This window comes from Schistocerca serialis, chromosome 4 (assembly GCF_023864345.2).
Source record: "Schistocerca serialis cubense isolate TAMUIC-IGC-003099 chromosome 4, iqSchSeri2.2, whole genome shotgun sequence".
In the NCBI taxonomy this organism is placed as follows: Eukaryota; Metazoa; Arthropoda; class Insecta; order Orthoptera; family Acrididae; genus Schistocerca; species Schistocerca serialis.
Window position 1 is genome coordinate 229906873 of NC_064641.1, and position 21163 is coordinate 229928035.

General features: G+C 39.3%; 1 protein-coding gene and 1 pseudogene across 1 annotated transcript in view; both read left to right on the top strand.

Annotated features, from left to right (window-relative positions):
- The first annotated feature begins 340 nt into the window (after positions 1 to 340).
- LOC126476129 (5S ribosomal RNA) lies at positions 341 to 458 on the top strand (annotated as a pseudogene).
- Positions 459 to 4614: 4156 nt separating this feature from the next.
- Positions 4615 to 21163, top strand: part of LOC126473958 (lipid droplet-regulating VLDL assembly factor AUP1-like) — a 94783-nt gene continuing 78234 nt past the window's right edge. The window contains exons 1-2 of the mRNA XM_050101328.1: positions 4615 to 4910; positions 4995 to 5132. Coding sequence (XP_049957285.1) covers positions 4879 to 4910; positions 4995 to 5132 — 170 coding nt within the window. The 5' untranslated portion in view covers positions 4615 to 4878. The remainder of the gene's footprint in view (positions 4911 to 4994; positions 5133 to 21163) is intronic.

Below are 21163 nucleotides of genomic sequence, written 5' to 3' on the forward strand. Positions count from 1 at the left end.
AGATGCCAGATACCATACCACCTAGACTATATTTAGCAAATGAAAAGCATATGCCTCATCCCAGGATCGAACCATCGACCTCCCGTATGCTAACCCAAAACCTCTATCCATTGCACCAACTGTATAGCACAACTGATATGTGCTGACAGAGTTAGTTACCATGGATGTGGTTATAGTGATGCCAGATTGCTACTCTTTAACGTCCTTTTTCTGCCGAATGTACTCGTCGCACATTTTTTTTGTCACCAACTTGGGAGGAGTCTCGCAGCAAAGCCCGAGTTCACAAATTTTGCTTCACCCTGTATAAACCCTTATTTTGTTACTAGTGAAACGACTATTTTCCAATGGCCTTGCCGCAATGGTAACACCGGTTCCCATCAGATCTCCGAAGTTAAGCGCTGTCGGGCTGGGCTAGCACTTGGATGGGTGACCATCTGGTCTGCCGAGCGCTGTTGGCAAGCAGAATGCACTCAGCCCTTGTGAGGTAAACTGAGGAGCTACTTGATTTAAAAGAAGCGGCTCCGGTCTCGGTAGCTGATATACGGCCGAGAGAGCGGGGTGCTGACCACATTCCCCTCCATATCCGCATCCAGTGACGCCTGTGGGCTTAGGATGACACGGCGGCTGGTCTGTACCTTTGAGCCTTCATGGCCTGTTCAGGAGGAGCTTAGTTTTTTTTAGAAGTGACTATTTATTGGGAATGATTTACAGAAAACGAAAAATACAATGCAGCTCTAAAGTGAGCAAAAGACAATCCCTACATCTATATCTATACTCTGCAAACCACCTTGAGTTGCATGGCAGAGGATACATCTCACTGCTTCAGTTATTAGGGTTTCTTCCCAATTCATTCACGTATGGTGCATTGGAAGAATCATTATCTGAATGCCTCTGTGTATAAGGTAATTATTCTAATCTTATTATCAGGATCCCTAAGTTAGTGATACATAGGGATTGTAGTATATTCCTAGAATCATCTGGTTCTTATAAGTGAAAGTCAGACTACCATTTTTCAGCTTTAAGTTTACAAACATGTAAAACGAAATTCTATACAATGTTTGTGAAGTAGATTAGTGAATTGTTAGTATGAATATGTGTTGGTTGGAAATGAGTAGCTTTATTACAGACAGTTAACTGCGACCATCTCACTATATGTCGACTGGTGTTGCAAAGTTAGGTAATAAACTATGGCAACACCATTCAAGGGGGCTGTGTAATACCTCTTTTACAAAAATTAACCACACTATCGATAATTCCATAGATGAAATAAGGCCCTCTTGTAATTTTTGAAACAAATGACATTAATTTCTTTAGAGGGGGATTTTGTCTTTTTCTCACTTACTCAGTCTCTCTCTCATCTCTGTCTCTTCATAGATACACAGTGTAATAATGAAGTGCAATAATTTCAACTACTTGTACATTTATGACTGTATATGTGAAAACAGAATACTAATGTTTACTAAGATTTTTGTTTCCCTTGTCCTAATGCATTTTTATTTGTTTCAGAATTTGTAAGACGGCAACTTGGAATTCTTGATATAGTGTCACGATTGATGGGCCACCATTACAGCTGCATATAAGCAAATTTGCATAATCAATCAGAGAACCTGCCTTCATCTTCGTTTAATGATTTACAAAGTCCGATTACGGTTTATTGAATGCATTTTTATGCATACCAGCATTGGTGTTTCAAACCTTTATTCCTGATAAACGGTCTAGTATCACCCTGTTGATGATTGAACATGGAAACCAGCTATGCTAATCATTTTATTTTCTCTCTTTTAAAATCCTGTCTTCATGATAAATGTTTGTCTCTCGTAAAACATATGTAGGAATCTTTTATTGTAAACCAGATACAGAGGAAAAATATTATTATAATATGTGAACACTGGTTAACTCAGCCAGAAATAGAATACCATGGGCGCATTGAACATCTGTAATTGGTGAATCAATGGTGCAGAGTTATTTCTATCCATGGTGGTGTGTCTGTGTTTGTAAATAGTAAGCTCGGTGCCAACAAGAGTGACGCAGATAATTTCTGTGAGGAGTTGGATCTAGAATTGGCTGCCCTGGGGCTGCCAGATCCTAATTTAATTGTTGTTTCTGTGTATTATTCCCCAAATGGTAATTCTGAAAACTTTGTCAGCAAACTGGAAAGCTGCCCGTGTCATCTAGTGTGACTAGGAGCAAAAATTTCCACATGTGGAGACTTCAACATCCATATCAGGAAGGTAATGACAAAGTGAAAGATTTTATCAACTTAGTAAGCAGCTATGGACTATTGTAGCACGTTATCTACCAAAAAAACGAGTTGTCTGTCTAGATAGATGTCAAAAAACTAAATAGTTGGGACTACAAAGTAAGTGTGTTTGAGCTTATACTTGCAGATTACGATGCAGTAATCATGAAAGTATGGACAAACTCAGTAAGTACACAACAAAGTCCCAGCTGACATTCAAATTATGTCTTGAGAAGTATGGTTATTATAAAGAAAAATTTAAATAATTTTAAAACTGCCTCGTCTTCTACAGATTGACATCATATGTCTGAAGAATTGACACCAAATGATACATTCAGTTCCATGGTTTCAGACTCTTAAAGCCAAATTCGATGAAAATTTTCCACTAAAACCCAAGAGAGATCCGACTGCCTGAATGTTTTCATCCAACGTATTTTCAGTTTCCTTGTTCACACAAAGACAAATCCTGAGCCCTAGAAAAAGAGAAATTAAGTTCATTAACACAGCACTCATTAAAAATACAGTATGGACAGGCCAAGATGTTGGTTGACTAAGATACAGAACAGATTCCCAATCATGAATTAACTAAGATACAGAACAGGTTTCCAATGGTGGCCCTTAAATTATTTAATGGTCTACCAAAGGATATTCAGTTATTGCCAATCGAACGATTCAGAATTAAAATTTTGTGTATACTAAAAGAGCAACCTTTGCACAGTATTGAAGGATACTTCTCTAGTGACATATCAGTGTCTACCTGAGCTGCAGCTCAGAGCCAATGAAAACAGCAGCATCTCTGTGGTTTTACTACACTGTGTTCTAATATCGATTGTCTTATAATTGTAAAGTATGTTGTAATCTAGTTTTTCACTTCATGTTTTATAGTATCCAATTTAGTATTATAGTTTAAATTGCAATACTGTAACCATTTTATTGTTGTAATGTTATTGCAAACTTGATGCTATCTATCCGTTTATGGCTCGTGAATGTCATAGAATTGGTAAAAAAGATGTCTTTTGGGGTCCAACCCAGAACATATTTTCGAAATTACTTAAAAGTCTTAACAGTTATCTGAAACACTGGACTTTATTTATTCGGTTGTATTTTCCACCAGACATAACTTTCTTTTAGAAATTTTGTTTGTTTTAATTACACCATTAAATTCACAAGAAAGTTCTGAATTAACTATAACATTTAGCAGATGTTTAACAGTAGATAGTGAAATTCTACCTCTTTCTATAGACCAAATGCTCTCCATAATTGAAAAAAAAAACTTTCTTCAGTAGTTTCTGGTGTTTTTTCTTCATGCACATCAGAAAATTCTCGAGTGTACTGCGAGCAATACGCACATTCATTGTTACTGTCCTTACAATTAAAAAAAAAAAAAAGTCTTCCGGTTGCAGGTTAACATTAAACACACACTTTATTTCCACATAGCTAAATGATGAGAGAAAAAACGAACAGAGAAAAAAAACTGTGCAAAACGTTTACGTAGGCTAATTAATTCAGACATGAAACCAGCATAAACGCACTGCTCATGTAGTGTTGCCAAATGAAAACTTATAGCCTGCCGATGGACGCCAGCGCTTGCGCCAAGGTCGGCTGAGAGAGTGTTTAAAAACACGGTGTCGAACATATAGGTCTAAAATTCAATAATATTCTCCAACGACGTTTTTGCATTTGCGGACAGTTCCAAAACCCCTGGACTGTTCAGGCTAATCTCAGACTTATGGTAAGGCTATGCAGATACTGTTACATTCTTGAAATGCAACACAAAGCTAATAAATAGTGATGTAAATATTGTAAGTTGTGTAGAATCCAAGTATCCTGTCAAAATGCAATTTTCGTAGGAAAGTAAAATATTCGAGTAAATAACTATTACTGGAGATACGTTTACTATATTTCGATATCTATAGTCATATGTATCTGTCTGTTTTTCATTTTCAATTTTTTTTTTTTTTTTTTTTTCGTTTCAGGTACTGTGTTGAATCTCGCAAAGCAATCGAACATTATTTTTCCTCAATAGCAGCTGTCCGAGCGCAGCAGCAGAAGATACGAAAGAAGCTCCCAGAAATCTTTACGGAGTCAGAACCTGATTCACATTTTTTTCTACGAATGCTTAAAAAATCCAACTATAACTTCTATTATTTATTTCATTTGATAAGCGCAAATGGGATACCCGATTACGTGCATTCTTAATTACAATGTCTTAAGTTATGCGCACCATAATAACCATTATATAACGTTAAAATTTATGTAGTTCGTAAATATGAGCCTAGTATAGAGATACAGTTCAAGATGATTGCACAAATTTAATAGCAGTTTGTTAGCATACAAAGGTATCAAAGTGCAGCGCTGATCAGGCTGACGCAGTACCACTGTATCGAGAGTCGTATGTTAGTTTCGTGGAGTATGTGACTTTCACAATGTGCGAGTGTGTGTGTGACAGTCTGACAGGGGTATTGTTTCAAAATTTAAGTCATTAAAACTTCCTCTTAAAAACGCGGTGTACAGTGGAATTGTTTTTTGGAAAATTGCAGAATTTGTTTACTTATCAAATAACGAAAACGGATAGTTAAACTTCATGGTGCATTTTTGAGAACTTCTGCTTTGGATAATTTATCACTTTGACATATGCAATGGAAGTGAAAGAACTGTTTCGTGAGAGCAGGTGGATATATGTGTGGCCAGGATAATATTGGAGAAATGTTAACTGGCATTGGCGCTGGCTTAACACCTGTTTCATTTCTTCTAGATATCCCTCAGGTTTGTCAGCGTTACTTCTGTCCGTCTATTCGCCGTTTGGATTGCTGCTGGCAGTGCTCAGATTTTTGTTTGGACTACAGCTAATCCTTACGAGTAGACTGCTGCCACAGCTGTCTATCGCTAAAAGGTGATTAATAAATATATTATATAATTCAACTGATGAAGAGGTTGGGGGGGTGGCACATTTAGAAACCTTTGTAGTTTTTATTCAGCAGATGTTTGTTATTCCGAATTTTAGTTTACAGAAATTTACCTCTGATGCATAGTGACGTGAGAGCATTTTTCGTGTTGCTGAAGATATTTAATTTGCTAAAAATACCTACTTTTTGAGATGTACTTCCATGGTGACATATTCAGATGTTAAAAGTTGAATTTCAGGTGTCACAAACTAATATTTAAAAAAAGAAATTGTATAGTATTTAAATCTAAGAAATCCTTTGATAACTTGTCTGTTGCTTCAGTATTTCTTTGAGATTTTCACCTATATAATGATGGATGGTTTTAGTAATTAGGCATTGGTTGTACCCTGATGATTTGAGGTTGCATTTTTGTGTCAACAGTTTACCAAAGGTTTGTTTTTGATAAAAACATATTTCTCATAGCATTTGTTGCTATAGAATTTTTCTGTACTGAAACATAATGTCTCCTACATTTCATACATTGTCGATTGAAGTTGGGCCTTCCTCATTTATCAGGTGATCTTGTAATAGGAAATTACAAGTGGCAATGCTCTGAGGTGTCAGTCAAACTTGCCACTCGCCACACTAGGAACTTTTTGTGTCTGAAATAAGCAGGTGACTGAAACATGTGGCTGATGGTGACTGATATTGCATTCATGTCATTTAACATGTTGTTGCGGGAGGACGACGGTTCAATCCCGCGTCCGGCCATCCTGATTTAGGTTTTCCGTGATTTCCCTAAATCACTCCAGGCAAATGCCGGGATGGTTCCTCTGAAAGGGCACGGCCGACTTCCTTCCCAATCCTTCCCTAATCCGATGAGACCGATGACCACGCTGTCTGGTCTCCTTCCCCAAACCAACCAACCAACCAACATGTTGTTGTTGTTGTGTTGTGGTGGTAATTGTTGTTGTCATTGTCATCGTCGTCTTCAGTTTGAAGGTTGGTTTGATGCAGCTGTCCATGCTACTCTATCCTGGGCATGCTTCTTCATCTCCAGATAACTACTGCTGCTTGCATCCTTCTGAATCTGCTTATTGTATTCATCTCTTGGTCTCCCTGTACAATTTTTATCCCCCACACTACCCACCAACACTAAATTAATGATCTCTTGCTGTCTCAGAATATGTCTTATTAACCTAGCTCTTCTGCTAGCCAAATTGTGCCACAAATTTCATTTCTTCCCAATTTTTTCACTACATCCTCATTTTTTGGGTGATTTACCCATGTAATTTTAAGCAATCTTCTGTAGTGACTTATTTTGAAAGCTTCTGTTCTCTTCTTGTTTAAACTTGTTATCGCCCATGTTTCACCCCCATACTTTTCAGAAAAGGCTTCCTGACCCTTAAGTCTGTATTCAATGTGAACAAATTTCTCTTCTTCAGAAACACTGTTCAGAACACTGTATCATTAACAGACGTAGGTCATGTGATGTGATGTGCTTTACAAAAAGTTTCCCTTATTTGTATGTACATTTTAATCTGAAACTTTAGAGCTTATTTCTGGTTTCATGCTGCCTGTTGTGTTGGGGTGAACATTGTTGTTGTAGCACATTTTGTTCCTATGTTTCCAAAAATGTTAAACGATAATTAGAAATAGTTCCTCAAGCTAAAATATTAGTGTCATTGCTGTCTGTTTTCATTTCTTATGTTGTGGTTTATATAAATTTTCTGTACAAAACTTGATCCTTAAAAGTACCTCACTTCAGCAAACATAATCTAGCTCTTTTGGTGTTGTGTTAGTTACACATTTGCTATTAAAATAAAAGTGACATTTTAGTACAGTACTGTGGCAGCTTTGTGACATGATGTTGCAGCTAAATGTGTGCTTTTACTCTGCTCTTCCCGTCCATCCTGATTTGGGCTTTCCCTTGTTTTTCTAGATTCCTAGGCAAATGCCAGGATGGTTCCTTAATCGAGGCCATGGCCGACCACCTGTCCTATGCGCACAGGCTACTTGTCCAATCCTCATAAAGTCGTTGGTACTGTTTGTGGGGGGGGGGGGGGGGAGTGTGTTGGTTTGTGATTTAGTTGTGGAGGATCTATTTTGTTGCAGTTTTGTTGAGTTGTGGTGTGTGACTGAGATTTTTTTAAATTTTGCATTTGGTTTTTGTTTGAGTATTTTATTTTGGGGGAAGGTTGGGTTGGAGGGTGGGTGTGATTGGATTGATTCCAATTGGTGGTTGCTGTGGGTGGTCCGGTTTCGGGACTTGCTGTTGAGCTATATAGGTTAAGGGAAGAGTTCAATTCCAATTTGTGGGATCGGGAGCTGCTGTTGAGCTATATAGGTCAAGGGAACTGTCTGATTCCAGAGGACATTCTGTTTAGTGGAGTTAGGGGAGTTTTGTGTTCTTGGTTGTGTGTTTTTTTTTTTTTTTTTTTTTTTTTTTTTTTTTTAAATGATGGTGTGTGTGTAAATTTGTTTATATTTACTTTGTCCCCACCCAAAAACCTCCAATTTCCCACGCTTGTCCCGTTAGTGTCATTAGGTTTTTGAGGAACGCGTGTGTGTGTGTCTGTGTGTGTGTGTGTGTGTGTGTGTCTGTGTGTGTGTTGGTTTTCGGTGTATTTTCATGTTTGTTGTTATGTTTACGTAATGGCGTCATAGGCGCCTTATTGGAGTCGTGGTGTATGGTCATTTCCACCATATTTGTGACGTCATGGGCCAAAGCAGACGGGTGGAATCGGACACTTCTGTATTTCCATCATTTGTACTCAAATATGCAAGCCTCAAAAGGCTTTGTCCATTAGTTTATTTTAAGTCATTAAGTTTCTTGTTTGATTATCTATTATTTTATTTCATTAAATTAGAGGTAGTCATGTAGAATATAATGTGCTAAAAGTACAGATTAGTTGTTATTGTATTAATAAAATAAAAAATATTTAATATTTTGTTTTCCTTATTCAATTGTAACTTGCGGTGGCATGTCGGCCCCATTGATAACAACATATAACAGTAATTGCAAAAGATTCACAAACTGTATCTTATTATGTTTGCAGGTCTTTGCCTCTGGTTTTCTTGTGTATAAAAATAACGTAGTGTATGTCAGTTACTTATCCATTGTTATCATAGATAATGGATTGTGAAGAGAAACCTTTACAATTACAATGCATGGAGAAGTATGGCTGCACTAAAAGTGTTCATATGACTTAATCCCTACATATTTTGACACAAGTGAAACAAGGTTTTTCTCAAGTTTAGTGGTCATGAGCTCTAAGTAAATCATCACATTTCCATATGATTTAACATCTCAAAAGTAAACATCTTAAATTAAGAAAGGGCTAATTACACTTGGTCTTAAATTAGCTATTGAGGTGTGACCCATAACTAGGTGTTGAGAGCGGGAGTGGCATGAGATGCATCAGTATATTTCATAGATGGGTAGGTTGTGGAATATTACTGTGTGAGACACAGGAAGGATTTTCCTCAGTTACAGACATAGTGGCAGGTTTGTCGAAGCCCTGGTGAAGAATATGAAGAAGTTGATACAGTGCATTCTGATAATATGTGATGAGAGCGACTGGAAGAAGTTCTCTTTTAGCAGCTGTCTCATGAAAGTGGTTGGAGGAATGGTGACATGTGGATATGGCCCAAGAAAACTGTTTGCAAACTTGTTTTGTAGGGTATTGCCTGTTTGAAGACATTAGTAAGATCAGTATACTGGGGACGGATTGCTTGTCACTGTAGATGTTCCATCCACTTATGGCCAGACTTCATATAAGACTTTCATTGTGGAAGGGTGGCATCTATCAAAATTGGGATGCTGTTCATTGTTAGCACAGTTAATATGGACTGAAGCTTTTGTGGGACCACAGGAGAGGTAGATACTGATATCTACTGGGCTGAAGAGGACAAGATTAAGTGGATAGGAGAGATGGTATTGAGGCTGTGGAGAAATAAGTACAGAGTATCTTGAATCTGGGTCTAAGTCATGGCAATATCATCAATAGACCTGAACTAGACAAGAGGTTAGCATCTTGGACGACTTGAAAGGTTTCATCTAGATGGCCCCTAAATTGATTGGCATATGAGGGTGCAATATGTGTGCTCATAATTATGACACAGATTTGTTGGTGTATCTTCCCCTCAAAGGAGATGTAATTATGGATACTTATGTAGTTGATCAGTTGTACAAGGAGTGAGGTGGTGGTTTTGGAGTCAAGCTGTTGGAGAAGGTTGCGTTCTGTGGTAGGGACAACGTATGTAGTGCGTGGTTTTGTGTTAGGTAATTTAATTGAAGACATTGTCTGAAAGCTCAGCAATGTTTACAGTCTTTTTTTTTTAAAAAAAAAAAAAAAAATCTGCTGCCGGCTGTTGTGGCAGAGTGGTTCTAGGCACTTCAGTCTGGATCCATGCGACCCCTACGGTCGCAGGTTCGAATCCTGCCTTGGGCATGGATGTGTGTGATGCCTTAGGTTAGTTAGGTTTAAGTAGTTCTAGGAGGCTGATGACCTCATATGTTCAGTCCCATAGTGCTCAGAGCCATTTGAACCATTTTTTTTATTTGCTGTCAATCCCTCAACACTTCAGTTATGTTGTTAGTGGTTACCTTAACTGCATTTATTATTTGTATTCTGCCAAAGACTTCTCAGTATCAGATATATATATTGATTTATGTAAGATAAATGTCAGGTGTTATGAAAGCTTGATAGATGTAAAGAAAAGTAGCAAAGTTGAATCAAGGGTAGATCAATAGAAAGAGAAAAGTTAGTGTGTGTCTTCAAAACAATGAAGGGGGAAGTTCGTTATATAATCGACAGTGTGAATATTGTACATGTTGGATGCGAGACATAAGTAGTTAAATTCAGAACCTCAGTTAAAAACAATGTCCTCTGGTGATTCTATGAATTCTGTGTTATCAAATTTCACAATATTATTCCAGTAATAGAAGCCAAGATAACTGTTTGCCCCATAAATTTTGGGCTGGCCATCGCACAGGATTTCGTTTGCCCTAATAATTTATCCATGCCCTGGTTTTGTCAGTTATAAAAGGATGTACTCACTGTAGGATGTCTAGAGTAGACTTGGCACCTTTCACCATGACTGGTATGTTGTAATAGGTAGCATACTCTGCAAGTATCATTCCCTCTATTACATTTTTTGGATGGTGAACAGGAAGAATGAACATTGTATATCTCCATGTGAGTTTGAAATTCTTTTCATGGATCTTATAATGTAATTGGATACATAATAAACCTACTCACCAAGTGGCAGCAGGAGAATACATACACTAAAAAAAAGGTTTTTGGGCATGCAGGCTTTTGGAGACAGTGGCTCCTTTTTCTGGCAGAAGGATTGAAGCAGAAGCAAGAGGGTTGAAGAAAAACAATGGGAGAGGTTTGGAAAAAGGGGTAGAGTTTGGAATCCGGGTCAGGGGAGACTTAACAGACAGGACGACAAGGAAAGACTGATTGTTGGGGAGTGAAAGATTTGAGAACCTGAGAGATTAAAGGTGTAAGACAGGTTAATATGAAAGATAGAGATTGCTCCTGAAAAATTGAAATGATCGTATGTCGTTTATTGGCTGGAATATCCCCTCTGGGGTTCGGCTGCTGCGTAGCAAGTCTTTTTAGTTGGCGCCACTTCGGCGACTTGCGTGTCAGTGGGTATGAAAATGATGATGATGGACACACAAAACCCAGTCCCCTGCCGGGAATCAAACCGGGCTCCCTTGCATGGTAGGCGGTAACGCTACTGCCGTGCTACAGAGGCAGATGGAGAGATTGCTGCTAAAACATTGTGAACAAGTTAATATGAGTGAAAAGCTAAGTGCATTGTATGTAATACAGATTTTTTGGGGGGGGGGGGGGGACGGCAAAAAACAACAGGTCTGAAAGTTAAAGATGTAGAAAACAAATGGAGTGAAGAAAGAAGTAGTTACTGTGAAGAAATCCTGAGACAAAAGAAATTAACATAAATTAAGGCCAGGTGGGTGGCGAGAACCAAGGAGTTCTGAGAAAATAGAGTATCATGGAAGAATCTAGATGGTGCATGTGGCGAAACAGGCACCGGGACCATGACTGTGGTGCAGCTCTGCATCAGAATATTGTGTATTGCCAGTGTACACTTCCTGCTTAAGCCCATTCACACTAACTGATAACTTGGTAGCTGTCATGCCAATGTAAAATGCCAAACAGTGTTTACACAACAGCTGGTATGTGATGTGTCATTTCACAGGTGGATCTCCCTTTGGTAGTATATGTTTTGCCACGTACAGGACTGGTGTAGTTGTGGTAGGAGGTTGCATAGGGCAAGTCTTGCTGTGGGGAGGGTCACAGAGGTAGGAACCGTTGCGGAGATCGAGAGGACGACAAAACGCTCTTCTAGGTATGATGGGCAAAATCTCGGACATAATGGATCTCATTTCAGGACATGATTTTGGGATATCATGTCCTTGTTAAGACAGCTGATTAATACATTCAAGACCAGGATAATATTGGGTGACAAGTGGTGTGCTCCGAAGTTGCTTTTTGGAGGGATCAGAAGTACCAGGATTGGATGTGATGGCCCGGGAAATCTGCTATTGAACTAGGCTCGTGGGGTAATTACCCCCAGTGGAGGCCAAGATAAGCATAGTGGTGTATTGCTGCAAAGAGCCTACAACTGAAAAAATACATTTGCCTCAAATGCCAAGGCTATATGGGAGAGAACGTTTGACATGGAAAGGATGGCAACTATCAAAATGTAAGTACTGTTGTTTGTTGGTAGGTTTAATGTGGACAGAAGTGTGTAGCTGGCCTTCGATGAGGATGAGATCAATATCAAGGAAAGTGGCATGGAATTCAGAACAGGACCATGTGAAATTTAATTGGGAGTCGGTATTTATAGATTCCAGGAATTTTTAACAGTTCAGCCTCACCGTCAATCCTTATGGCAAAGATGTCATCAATGTATCTAAACCAATGCAGGTGCTGAAGGCTTATGGGTCCCAGGAAAGTGCCCTCCAAGCAATCCACGAAAATGTTGGCATAGGAAGGAGCTGTCCTGGTTCCCATGGCTGTACACCTGATCTGTTTGTATGTCTGCCCCTCAAAGGTGGGTAGTTTTTGGAAAGTCGATTAAGGTGAGCAGGAAGGATGTCAGAGGTTTGGTATCTGGTGGGAGCTGACTGAGGACATGTTCAGCAGAAGGTATATCGTGTATGTGAGGGATGTTGGTGTAGAGGGAGATGGCATCAATGATGACAAGCAAGGTGTGTGGTGGGAGTAGAACATGCACAAATTTCAGACCATGTAGGAAATGGTTGGTGTCTTTGATATAGGAGGGAAGTCTTTGTACTAAGGGTTGCATATGTTGATCAGTTAAGGCAGATATACCTTTGTTGAGTGCTTTGAAGCCAGAAACTATAGGATGGCCAAAATGGCGGGGTTTGTGGATCTTAGGAAGAAGGTAAAAGGTGGGGGGTAAGAAGTTCTGTGGTTTGAGTTGTTTGTCCTTGTGAGGGGCTTGTGGTTTAAAGGAGGGACTGCAGGTTCACGTGCCATCAAAATGCCATCCCTGCAGTCTGTCCTTAAAACCTCAGGCTCCTCTGGAGGACTTAACACCCCAGTCTGTAGTACTTCTTACGCCACTCAAACCACACATCCTCACCTTTTACCTTCTTCCTAAGATCCACACATCCAGTCATTGTGGTTGTCCTATAGTTGCTGGCTTCAAAGCACTCACCACATGTATATCTGCCTTGGTTCGTTAACAAATGCAACCCATAGTACAAAGACTTCATCCTATATTAGACACCAACCATTTCCTAGGTTGTTTGAAATCCATGCCTTCCCACTCCCACCACACACCTTGCTTGTAATCATTCATGCCACCTCTCTCTACACCAATATCCCCCAGATACATAGTGTATCTGCCACTGAATATGCCCTCAGTTAACGCCCACCTGCTTCCAAACCTCTGACATCCCTCCTGCTCACTTTAATCAACATCATACTTACCAACAACTACTTTACCAGTGAGGGGCATACATACAAACAGATCATGGAATTGGAAAGCAGCTACAATTGCTTAGTAGTGGTAAGGCATCAGGACCAGATGAGATACCTATAAGATTCTGTAAAGATTATGTGAAAGAACTTCCTCCCCTTTTAGCAGTAATTTATTGTAGATTGCTTGAGTAATGAAAGGTACCTAACAACTGGAAAAAAGTGCAGATCATTCCCATTTTCAAGACAGGCCTTAAGACAGATCCACACAATTATAGATCTTCATCTTTGATATCAATTTGTTGTAGAATTATGGAAAATGTTTTATGCTCAAGAATTATGACGTTTTTGGAAAATGAACATCTCCTCTATAAAAATCAACATGGGTTCTGCAAAGAGAGATCCTGCGAAACTAAGCTCACTCTGTTCCTCCGTGAGATCCACAGCACAATGGACAGTGGTGCTCAGGTTGATACCGTGTTCCTTGATTTCAGTAAGACATTTGACACTGTCCCGCATTGCCGTTTAATGAAAAAAATACAAGTTTACGGAGTATCGGAGCAGACTTGCAATTGGATTTAAGACTTTCTTGCAGATAGAACTCAACACGTTACTCTTAACAGAACTAAATAAACAGATGTAAGGGTAATATCTGGAGTATGACAGGGAAGTGTGATAGGACATTTGCTGTTTACAATATATATATAAATGATCTAGTAGAAAGTGTCGAAATGCTCTTTAAGCCTGTTTGCAGATGATGCAGTTGCCTGTAGAAAAGTAGCAACACCAGAAGATAGTAAGAATTTAAAAAATGCCCTGCAGAGAATTGATGAATGGTGCAGGCTCTGGCAGTTGACCCTGAACATAAATAAATGTAACACATTGCACATTCATAGGAAGAGAAATCCACTACTTTACAGCTACACGTTAGATGACAAACAGCTGGGACAGCATCTGCCGTAAAGTATGTAGGTATAACTACCCAGAGTGACGTTAAGTGGAATGACCACATAAAACATATAGTGGGAAAAGCAGACACTAGACTCCGATTCATCGGAACAATCTTAAGGAAATGTAACTCATCCACAAAAGAAGTGGCTTGTAAGGTACTTGTTCACCCAATTCTTGAGTATTGTTCATCTGTCTGGGATCCCTGTCAGGTAGGACTGATGGAGGAGATAAAGAAGATCCAACAAGGGCAGCGGATTTCATCGTGGGATCATTTGGCTGGCGAGAGAACATTACGGGGATGCTAAAGAAACTCCACTAGCAGACATTACAAGAGAGGCACTGTGCTTCATGGAGGGATTTATTATTGAAATTTCGGGACAGCACTTTTCAGGAGGAGTCGGAAAACCTATTACTTCCCCCCCACATACATCTTGTGTATTGACCATGAGAAAATTCAAGAAATTAGGGCTGATACGGAGGCTTACTGACAATCGTACTTCCCATGCACTATTCGCGAGTGGAATAGGGTTGGAGGGATCAGATAGTGGTACCAAAAGTACCCTCTCCCATACACCATTAGGTGGCTTGTGGAGTACGATGTAGGTGCAAATCAGGTGTACAGCCATGGGAAGCAGGATGCCTCCTTCTTATGCCACCCTTTTCATGGGTTGCTTGGAGGGTGCTTTCCTGGGATACATAAGCCTTCAGCCCCTGGATTGGTTTAGATACATTGATGACATCTTTGCCATATGGACTCGTGGTGAGGCTGACCTGTTAAGATTCCTGAAACCTCTAAATACCTTCTCCCAATTAAATTTCACATGGCCCTATTCCGAATCCCATGCCACTTTCCTTGATATTGATCTCATCCTCATCGAAGGCCAGCTACACACTTCTCTCCACATTAAACCTACCGACAAACAACAGAACTTACATTTTGACAGTTACTATCCCTTCCATGTCAAATTTTCTCTCCTGTACAGCCTTGGAATTTGACACAGAAACATTTTGTTGGCATGCAGACTCTTTATAGCAATACACCACCATTCTCACCTCAGCCTTCACTGGACATAATTACCCCACGAGCCTAGTTCAAAAGCAGATTTCCTTGGCCATCATATCCAATCCTGGTACTGTTAATGCCTCCAAAAACCAACTTCAGAGCACACCGCTTGTCACTGAATGTATACTGAATGTATTAATTGGCTACTTTGACAAGGCTATGACATCCTATAAACATCTGAAATGAGATCCATAATGTCTGAGATTTCGCCCACTATACCTAGAACACCTTTTCCTCAGCCTCCCAGTCTCTGATTAGTCAGGATGAATGGGCATAGGCATATATTGTGGCATGCAGGCAACACACAATATCCTGTTGCAGAGCATGCTCTACAATATGACAATCGACACCTGGGTAGCTCTTCCACCACACACACACACACACACACACACACACACACACACACACACACACACACACACACACCATCTGAGTTCTTCCCCCAGACACCAGTTTCTAAGCACTCCTCAGGTGGGAACTAATGCTACAACGTGTTCTTGGTTCTCGCCACCCACCTGGGCTTATTTACGTTAATTTCTTCCCTCTCAGCAGCCCTTCACAGTAACTGCTCCTTTCCTCACTCCGTTTTAGTTTTCTACATCTTTCATATGTTGACCTGTTTATTTTTCGCTGTCCGCTTCCCACCGGTGTTACATACAGTACACTTAGCTTTTCACTCATGTTAACTTGATCACGATGTTTTAGCAGTAATGTCTGGGTGACTTTTGCCAAGTCTAACCCTTTTCATAAACCTCTCCACCCCCCCCCCCCCCCCCCCTCTTTCCTTGTCCTTCAGCCTTTCTACCACGAGGAGGAGCCACTGGCTCCAAGAACTTGCTTACCTAAAACCATTTTTTATGTGCATTCTCCAGCTGCCACTTGGTGAGTAGACTTTTTCTCTATCCATTTACTTTATATTATCAAAAATCGATGATTTTCGTTTTTATGGAACTTACATTTCTAACTTCCTGCCATATTAAATATTTGAAAGTCCTAGATTTGTTGGTATTACATATATCAGCAATTGATTAGTACATTTATATCAGCAATTTGCTACCCACTGCTGAATAAAGACCTCCTCTAGACTTCCCAGTGTATTACAATCTTAGTTACATGCATTCAAATCGCTCCTATATGTTTTCTAATGTAACTTACTCCCTTTCCATTAGGTTATCGTTTCTTTTTTTCTTCTCTCTCAGTCCAGCAAAGAACTTCCCCTCTGTGTCTACCATTGATTTACCTGGTACGTGTCCTATCCCTCTCCATTTCATTCCCATTGCAGTCACAATTATGTTTTCCACTCCATTTTGTTCGCTGACATAAGTATTTTTTCTGTCCCTTTTATTGGGCGCTGATGACTGTGCAGTTGAGCGCCCCACAAACCAAACCAAACGAAACATCTGTCCCTTTTATTAATTCTCAATGCACTTTTCTCATTTGCTCATGGGGGAAACTGTTTTTAGAATAGTTTCATATTTTAAGTCCCAATCTGCATCTGCCCAAAATTCAAAAACTCATCAACGAATTATGTGACTTCAGTTTTACTATGGGTAATTATGAAGTACGTGAAACATTTCTAAAAAATGGTATGGGTGAATGGCTAAATATTAGGAACAAATGATAGAGCACGTGGAAGACAAACTGTGAGATTTTTGGATATGGTGCCGGCAAGTTAGTTTTGCAAACCACAGACTACGTTACTGACTGCAGTTGTTGAAAATGTTGTCACCCATCTCGACACGCTAAAACTGTGGCATGTGTCACAACCTGAAACTGATGGCGAAGATTTCATCTTTCAGCAAGATGGCACCTCTCCCCATTTCGACAGCTGTGTACAAGATTACGTATCACAGGATGGGTGCTGTTGCAGCCACTGACCATTCCCTACTTAAGTGGCCATCACAGTTGCTAACTTAACACTTTGTGATAATTTTTTTGTGGGAGTACATAAAGACTACTCTTATGCTAAGTCAGGTATGAGCAGCATTGCACTACTTTTAGATGTGTAGTGTGTGACGAAGGGGGCCACTTAGAATATTTATTGTGTGTATAAAAATTTTTGTTAATTGTTTTTCTTTCACGTACTGTATCGTTTGTTATCAATCAAAATCTGTCAGGCAAAATCAAATAATGGAAAATCCAGAATGGAATAATGATCTGGCTGCCAGGGCTGGCCAGAGACTGTGGTAGTGTGTGTATGGGTTGTGTTTGCATGGGTGTTTGTGTGTATGTTGTCTAATTCTGATGAAGGTCTGTTCGGCTGAGAGCTTTGAAAGTATTTGTGTTGTGTCTACCTGCTACTCACCATCTCCGCTATATGGTGAGCTATCCTTTTTGTGACAGAATCATTTGTTATGTTATTCTTGCTTGTTTATATGTACTGATTTTTTGAAACATTTCATGGACTTTGTCTTTTCATTATTTTGGGAACTTCAGTTATATTATTATTGATTTCTGTCATAGTTTCAAATTTCCCTTATTAAGCTGTTCCCTTCTTTGTTGAAGTTTACCCACAATAGATGCAAACAGCACAAATTCCTCAAAAAATGGTGACTCGGCTGTTTCATTAAAGGGTCGTCATCATCATCATAATTTAAGACTGATTATGCCTTTCAGTGTTCAGTCTGGAGCATAGTCCCCCTTATAAAATTCCTCCATAATCCCCTATTCAGTGCTAACATTGGTGCCTCTTCTGATGTTAAGTCTATTACTTCAAAATCATTCTTAACCGAATCCAGATACCTTCTCCTTGGTCTGCCCCGACTCCTCCTACCCCTCTACTGCTGAACCCATGAGTCTCTTGGGTAACCTTGCTTCTCCCATGCATGTAACATGATCCCACCATCTAAGCCTGTTCGCCCTGACTGCTACATCTGTAGAGTTCATTCCCAGTTTTTCTTTGATTTCCTCATTGTGGACACCCTCCTGCCATTGTTCCCGTCTACTAGTACCTGCAGTCATCCTAGCTACTTTCATATCCGTAACCTCAACCTTATTGATAAGGTAACCTGATTTCACCAAGCTTTCACTCCCATACAACAAAGTTGGTCCAAAGATTGAACGGTGCACAGATAACTTAGTTATGGTACTGACTTCCTTCTTGCAGAAGAGAGTAGATCGTAGCTGAGCACTCACTGAATTAGCTTTGCTACACCTCACTTCCAGTTCTTTCACTATGTTGCCATCCTGTGAGAATATGCATCCTAAGTACTTGAAACTGTCCACCTGTTCTTACTTTGTTCCTCCTATTTGGCACTCAATCCATTTATATCTCTTTCCCACTGACATTACTTTTGTTTTGGAGATGCTAATCTTCGTACCATAGTCCTTACATTTCTGATCTAGCTCTGAAATATTACTTTGCAAACTTTCAATCGACTCTGCCATCACACCTAAGTCATTCGCTTTTGAGAGACTGCTTATTTTGTGTTCACATATCTTAATCTCAGCCAGCCAGTCTATTGTTTTCAACATATGCTCCATAAATAATATGAACAACAGTGGAGACAGGTTGCAGCCTTGTCTTACCCCTGAAACTACTCTGAACCATGAACTCAGTTTACCGTCAACTCTTAACTGCTGCCTGACTATTTATGTAAAGACCTTTAATTGCTTACCAAAGTTTTCTTCCTATTCCATAATTTCGTAGAACAGACAATAACTTCCTCCTAGGAACCCGGTCATATGCCTTTTCTAGATCTATAAAGCATAGATACAATTCCGTGTTACACTCGTAACACTTCTCCATTATTTGCCGTAAGCTAGAGATCTGGTCCTGACAACCTCTAAGAGGCCTAAACCCACACTGATTTTCATCCAATTGGTCCTCAACTAATACTTGCACTTTCCTTTCAACAATACCTGAGAAGATTGTACCCACAACGCTGATTAAAGAGATACCTCTGTAGTTGTTACAATCTTTTCTGTTTCCATGTTTAAAGATTGGTGTGATTACTGCATTCGTCCAGTCTGGTGGAACCTGTCCCAACTCCCACGCCATTTCAATAATCCTGTGTAGCCATTTAAGACCTGACATTCCACTGTATTTGATGAGTTCTGACTTAATTTCATCCACCCTAGCCGCTTTATTGCACTGCAATCTGTTGACCATTTTCTCCACTTCCTTTGATGTGATCCTATTTCCATCATCATTCCTGTCCAATTGTACATCGAAATCTGAAACATTACTGATCGTATTTTCACCTACATTGAGCAATTCTTCAAAATATTGCCTCCAGCTGCCCAAGGCATCAACAGGATTCACCAGCAGTTTTCCTGTGACCTGTCCAAAATACTTGTCATTTCCTTCTTACCTCCCTTTCGAAGACTGCTAATTACGCTCCAGAATGGTTTTCCAGCAGCTTGACCCAAAGTCTCCAACCTGTTTCCAAAGTCTTCCCAAGATTTATTCTTGGATGCTCCAATTATCTGTTTGGCTTTGTTTCTTTCTTCAACATACCTTTCTCTGTCTGCCTGAGCTCTAGTATGCCATTTTTGATAAGCCTTCTTTTTCCTTTTACAGGCTGCCTTGACTGTGTCATTAAAGGGTATTGCTTCTTTTTTACCCTGTATAAAGAACTGAAATTTTCTCTAGGGCTGTTGACAATAGTTTTGGTTATGTGGAATATACTTGCCTACACCCCCCCCCCCCCCCCTCCTACCCCTGCTGGTCTTTAAATTGTGAATTTCAAACTCTCCTATGCATTGTAATGGGAGCAATAGCATTGAGGTTGTTCTTCTGTACACTGATTTAAGTTGAATAAATGTTTTGGCTTTAAAGGCTGTTCGTACAGATTTGGGTGAAATGATTCAAAACCTGTATCAGGCAATATCATAATTCATAATTATTGTTCCATTTTGTAATGTCACTGTGACTTGCAAATGGTCATTGTGCTCTACCCACTTCTACATCTAATTTTTTACTTGCTCGATTAAGTCCAGCATTTATTTGTGTGGTTTGTGATAATTTTAATGAACATCTTGCACTTTTCAAAAATTAATGTGATGTCTATCCACTCTTTTGAGAAGCAGAACAGTTAGCATTGTTCCAGTTTTGAGGAATGCTTTTTTCTGCAGATATCTGTATATAACTTTGCACATTCCTTTTCTGTTAAGTTTCTTCTGCCATTAACCATCTGTAGGGACCTTTCCTTGGTTTGTGCCTCAAAAGGCTTTCTACCCCTCATCTCACATAGTTCCAGAATTTTATTGTATCCAGTGAAAACAATGTGTGTGTTATTTGTCTCTTGAACTGTACTAACATAAAGAAATCTTTCAGTGTTTATGCAGTTTTTTTTGCTCTCGGTAGGCTAATCTATCATCGTAACTGATGAATCATGGTATCTACCTAAAAGAAATTTATGTTGCCCATACTCTTATTATTTTAAAATGTTTATCTAGTTAAATTTTCATTAGCTGTTCTTGAAGACATCCCTAAAGATTGTTATTTAATTCAGCATATTCCATTATGATCCTATTGTGGTTTTTTTGAAATTCAAATTTCCTCTTTCATGGGGCTTGAAATATTTTTCTTGCTTTCTTTGTATCAGCAACATCTTTTGCTGTTTGGGTAAGTACCTTCATTAAATAACTGCAATTTTCATGTATGTCCATATAATCATCATTATCAAAGAGTCTTAATTTGTTGTTTTAATCTGTGATACCTATCTAGCTATTCTTAAGTTCTCCTCCCAAGTTCTGATTTCCTGCCTGATGGGTCTATTTCTCTCTAGATTTGCACCTCTGAATGTATTTGGAGTCACTGATTATAGCACTTGGAAGTCTAATGTCATTCAAGACTGTCACACCCTGTATAATTTTGTTATTTATCAAACGAAAACATTGTCCGTAGTGGGCTGAACAGTTTTCAGACTTATTTTCTGTTGGCCAATTTAGGTGTTTTTAGTCATTATCAAGTAACCTCTGTGTAACAAGTTGCAACAATGTAATGTGAAAGTGAGTCCACCAGCCCTCATTTGGAGCCTCTAGTAAACACTAGCATGATCTGTATAAAATAGGAACAGTGTTGGAGAACAAT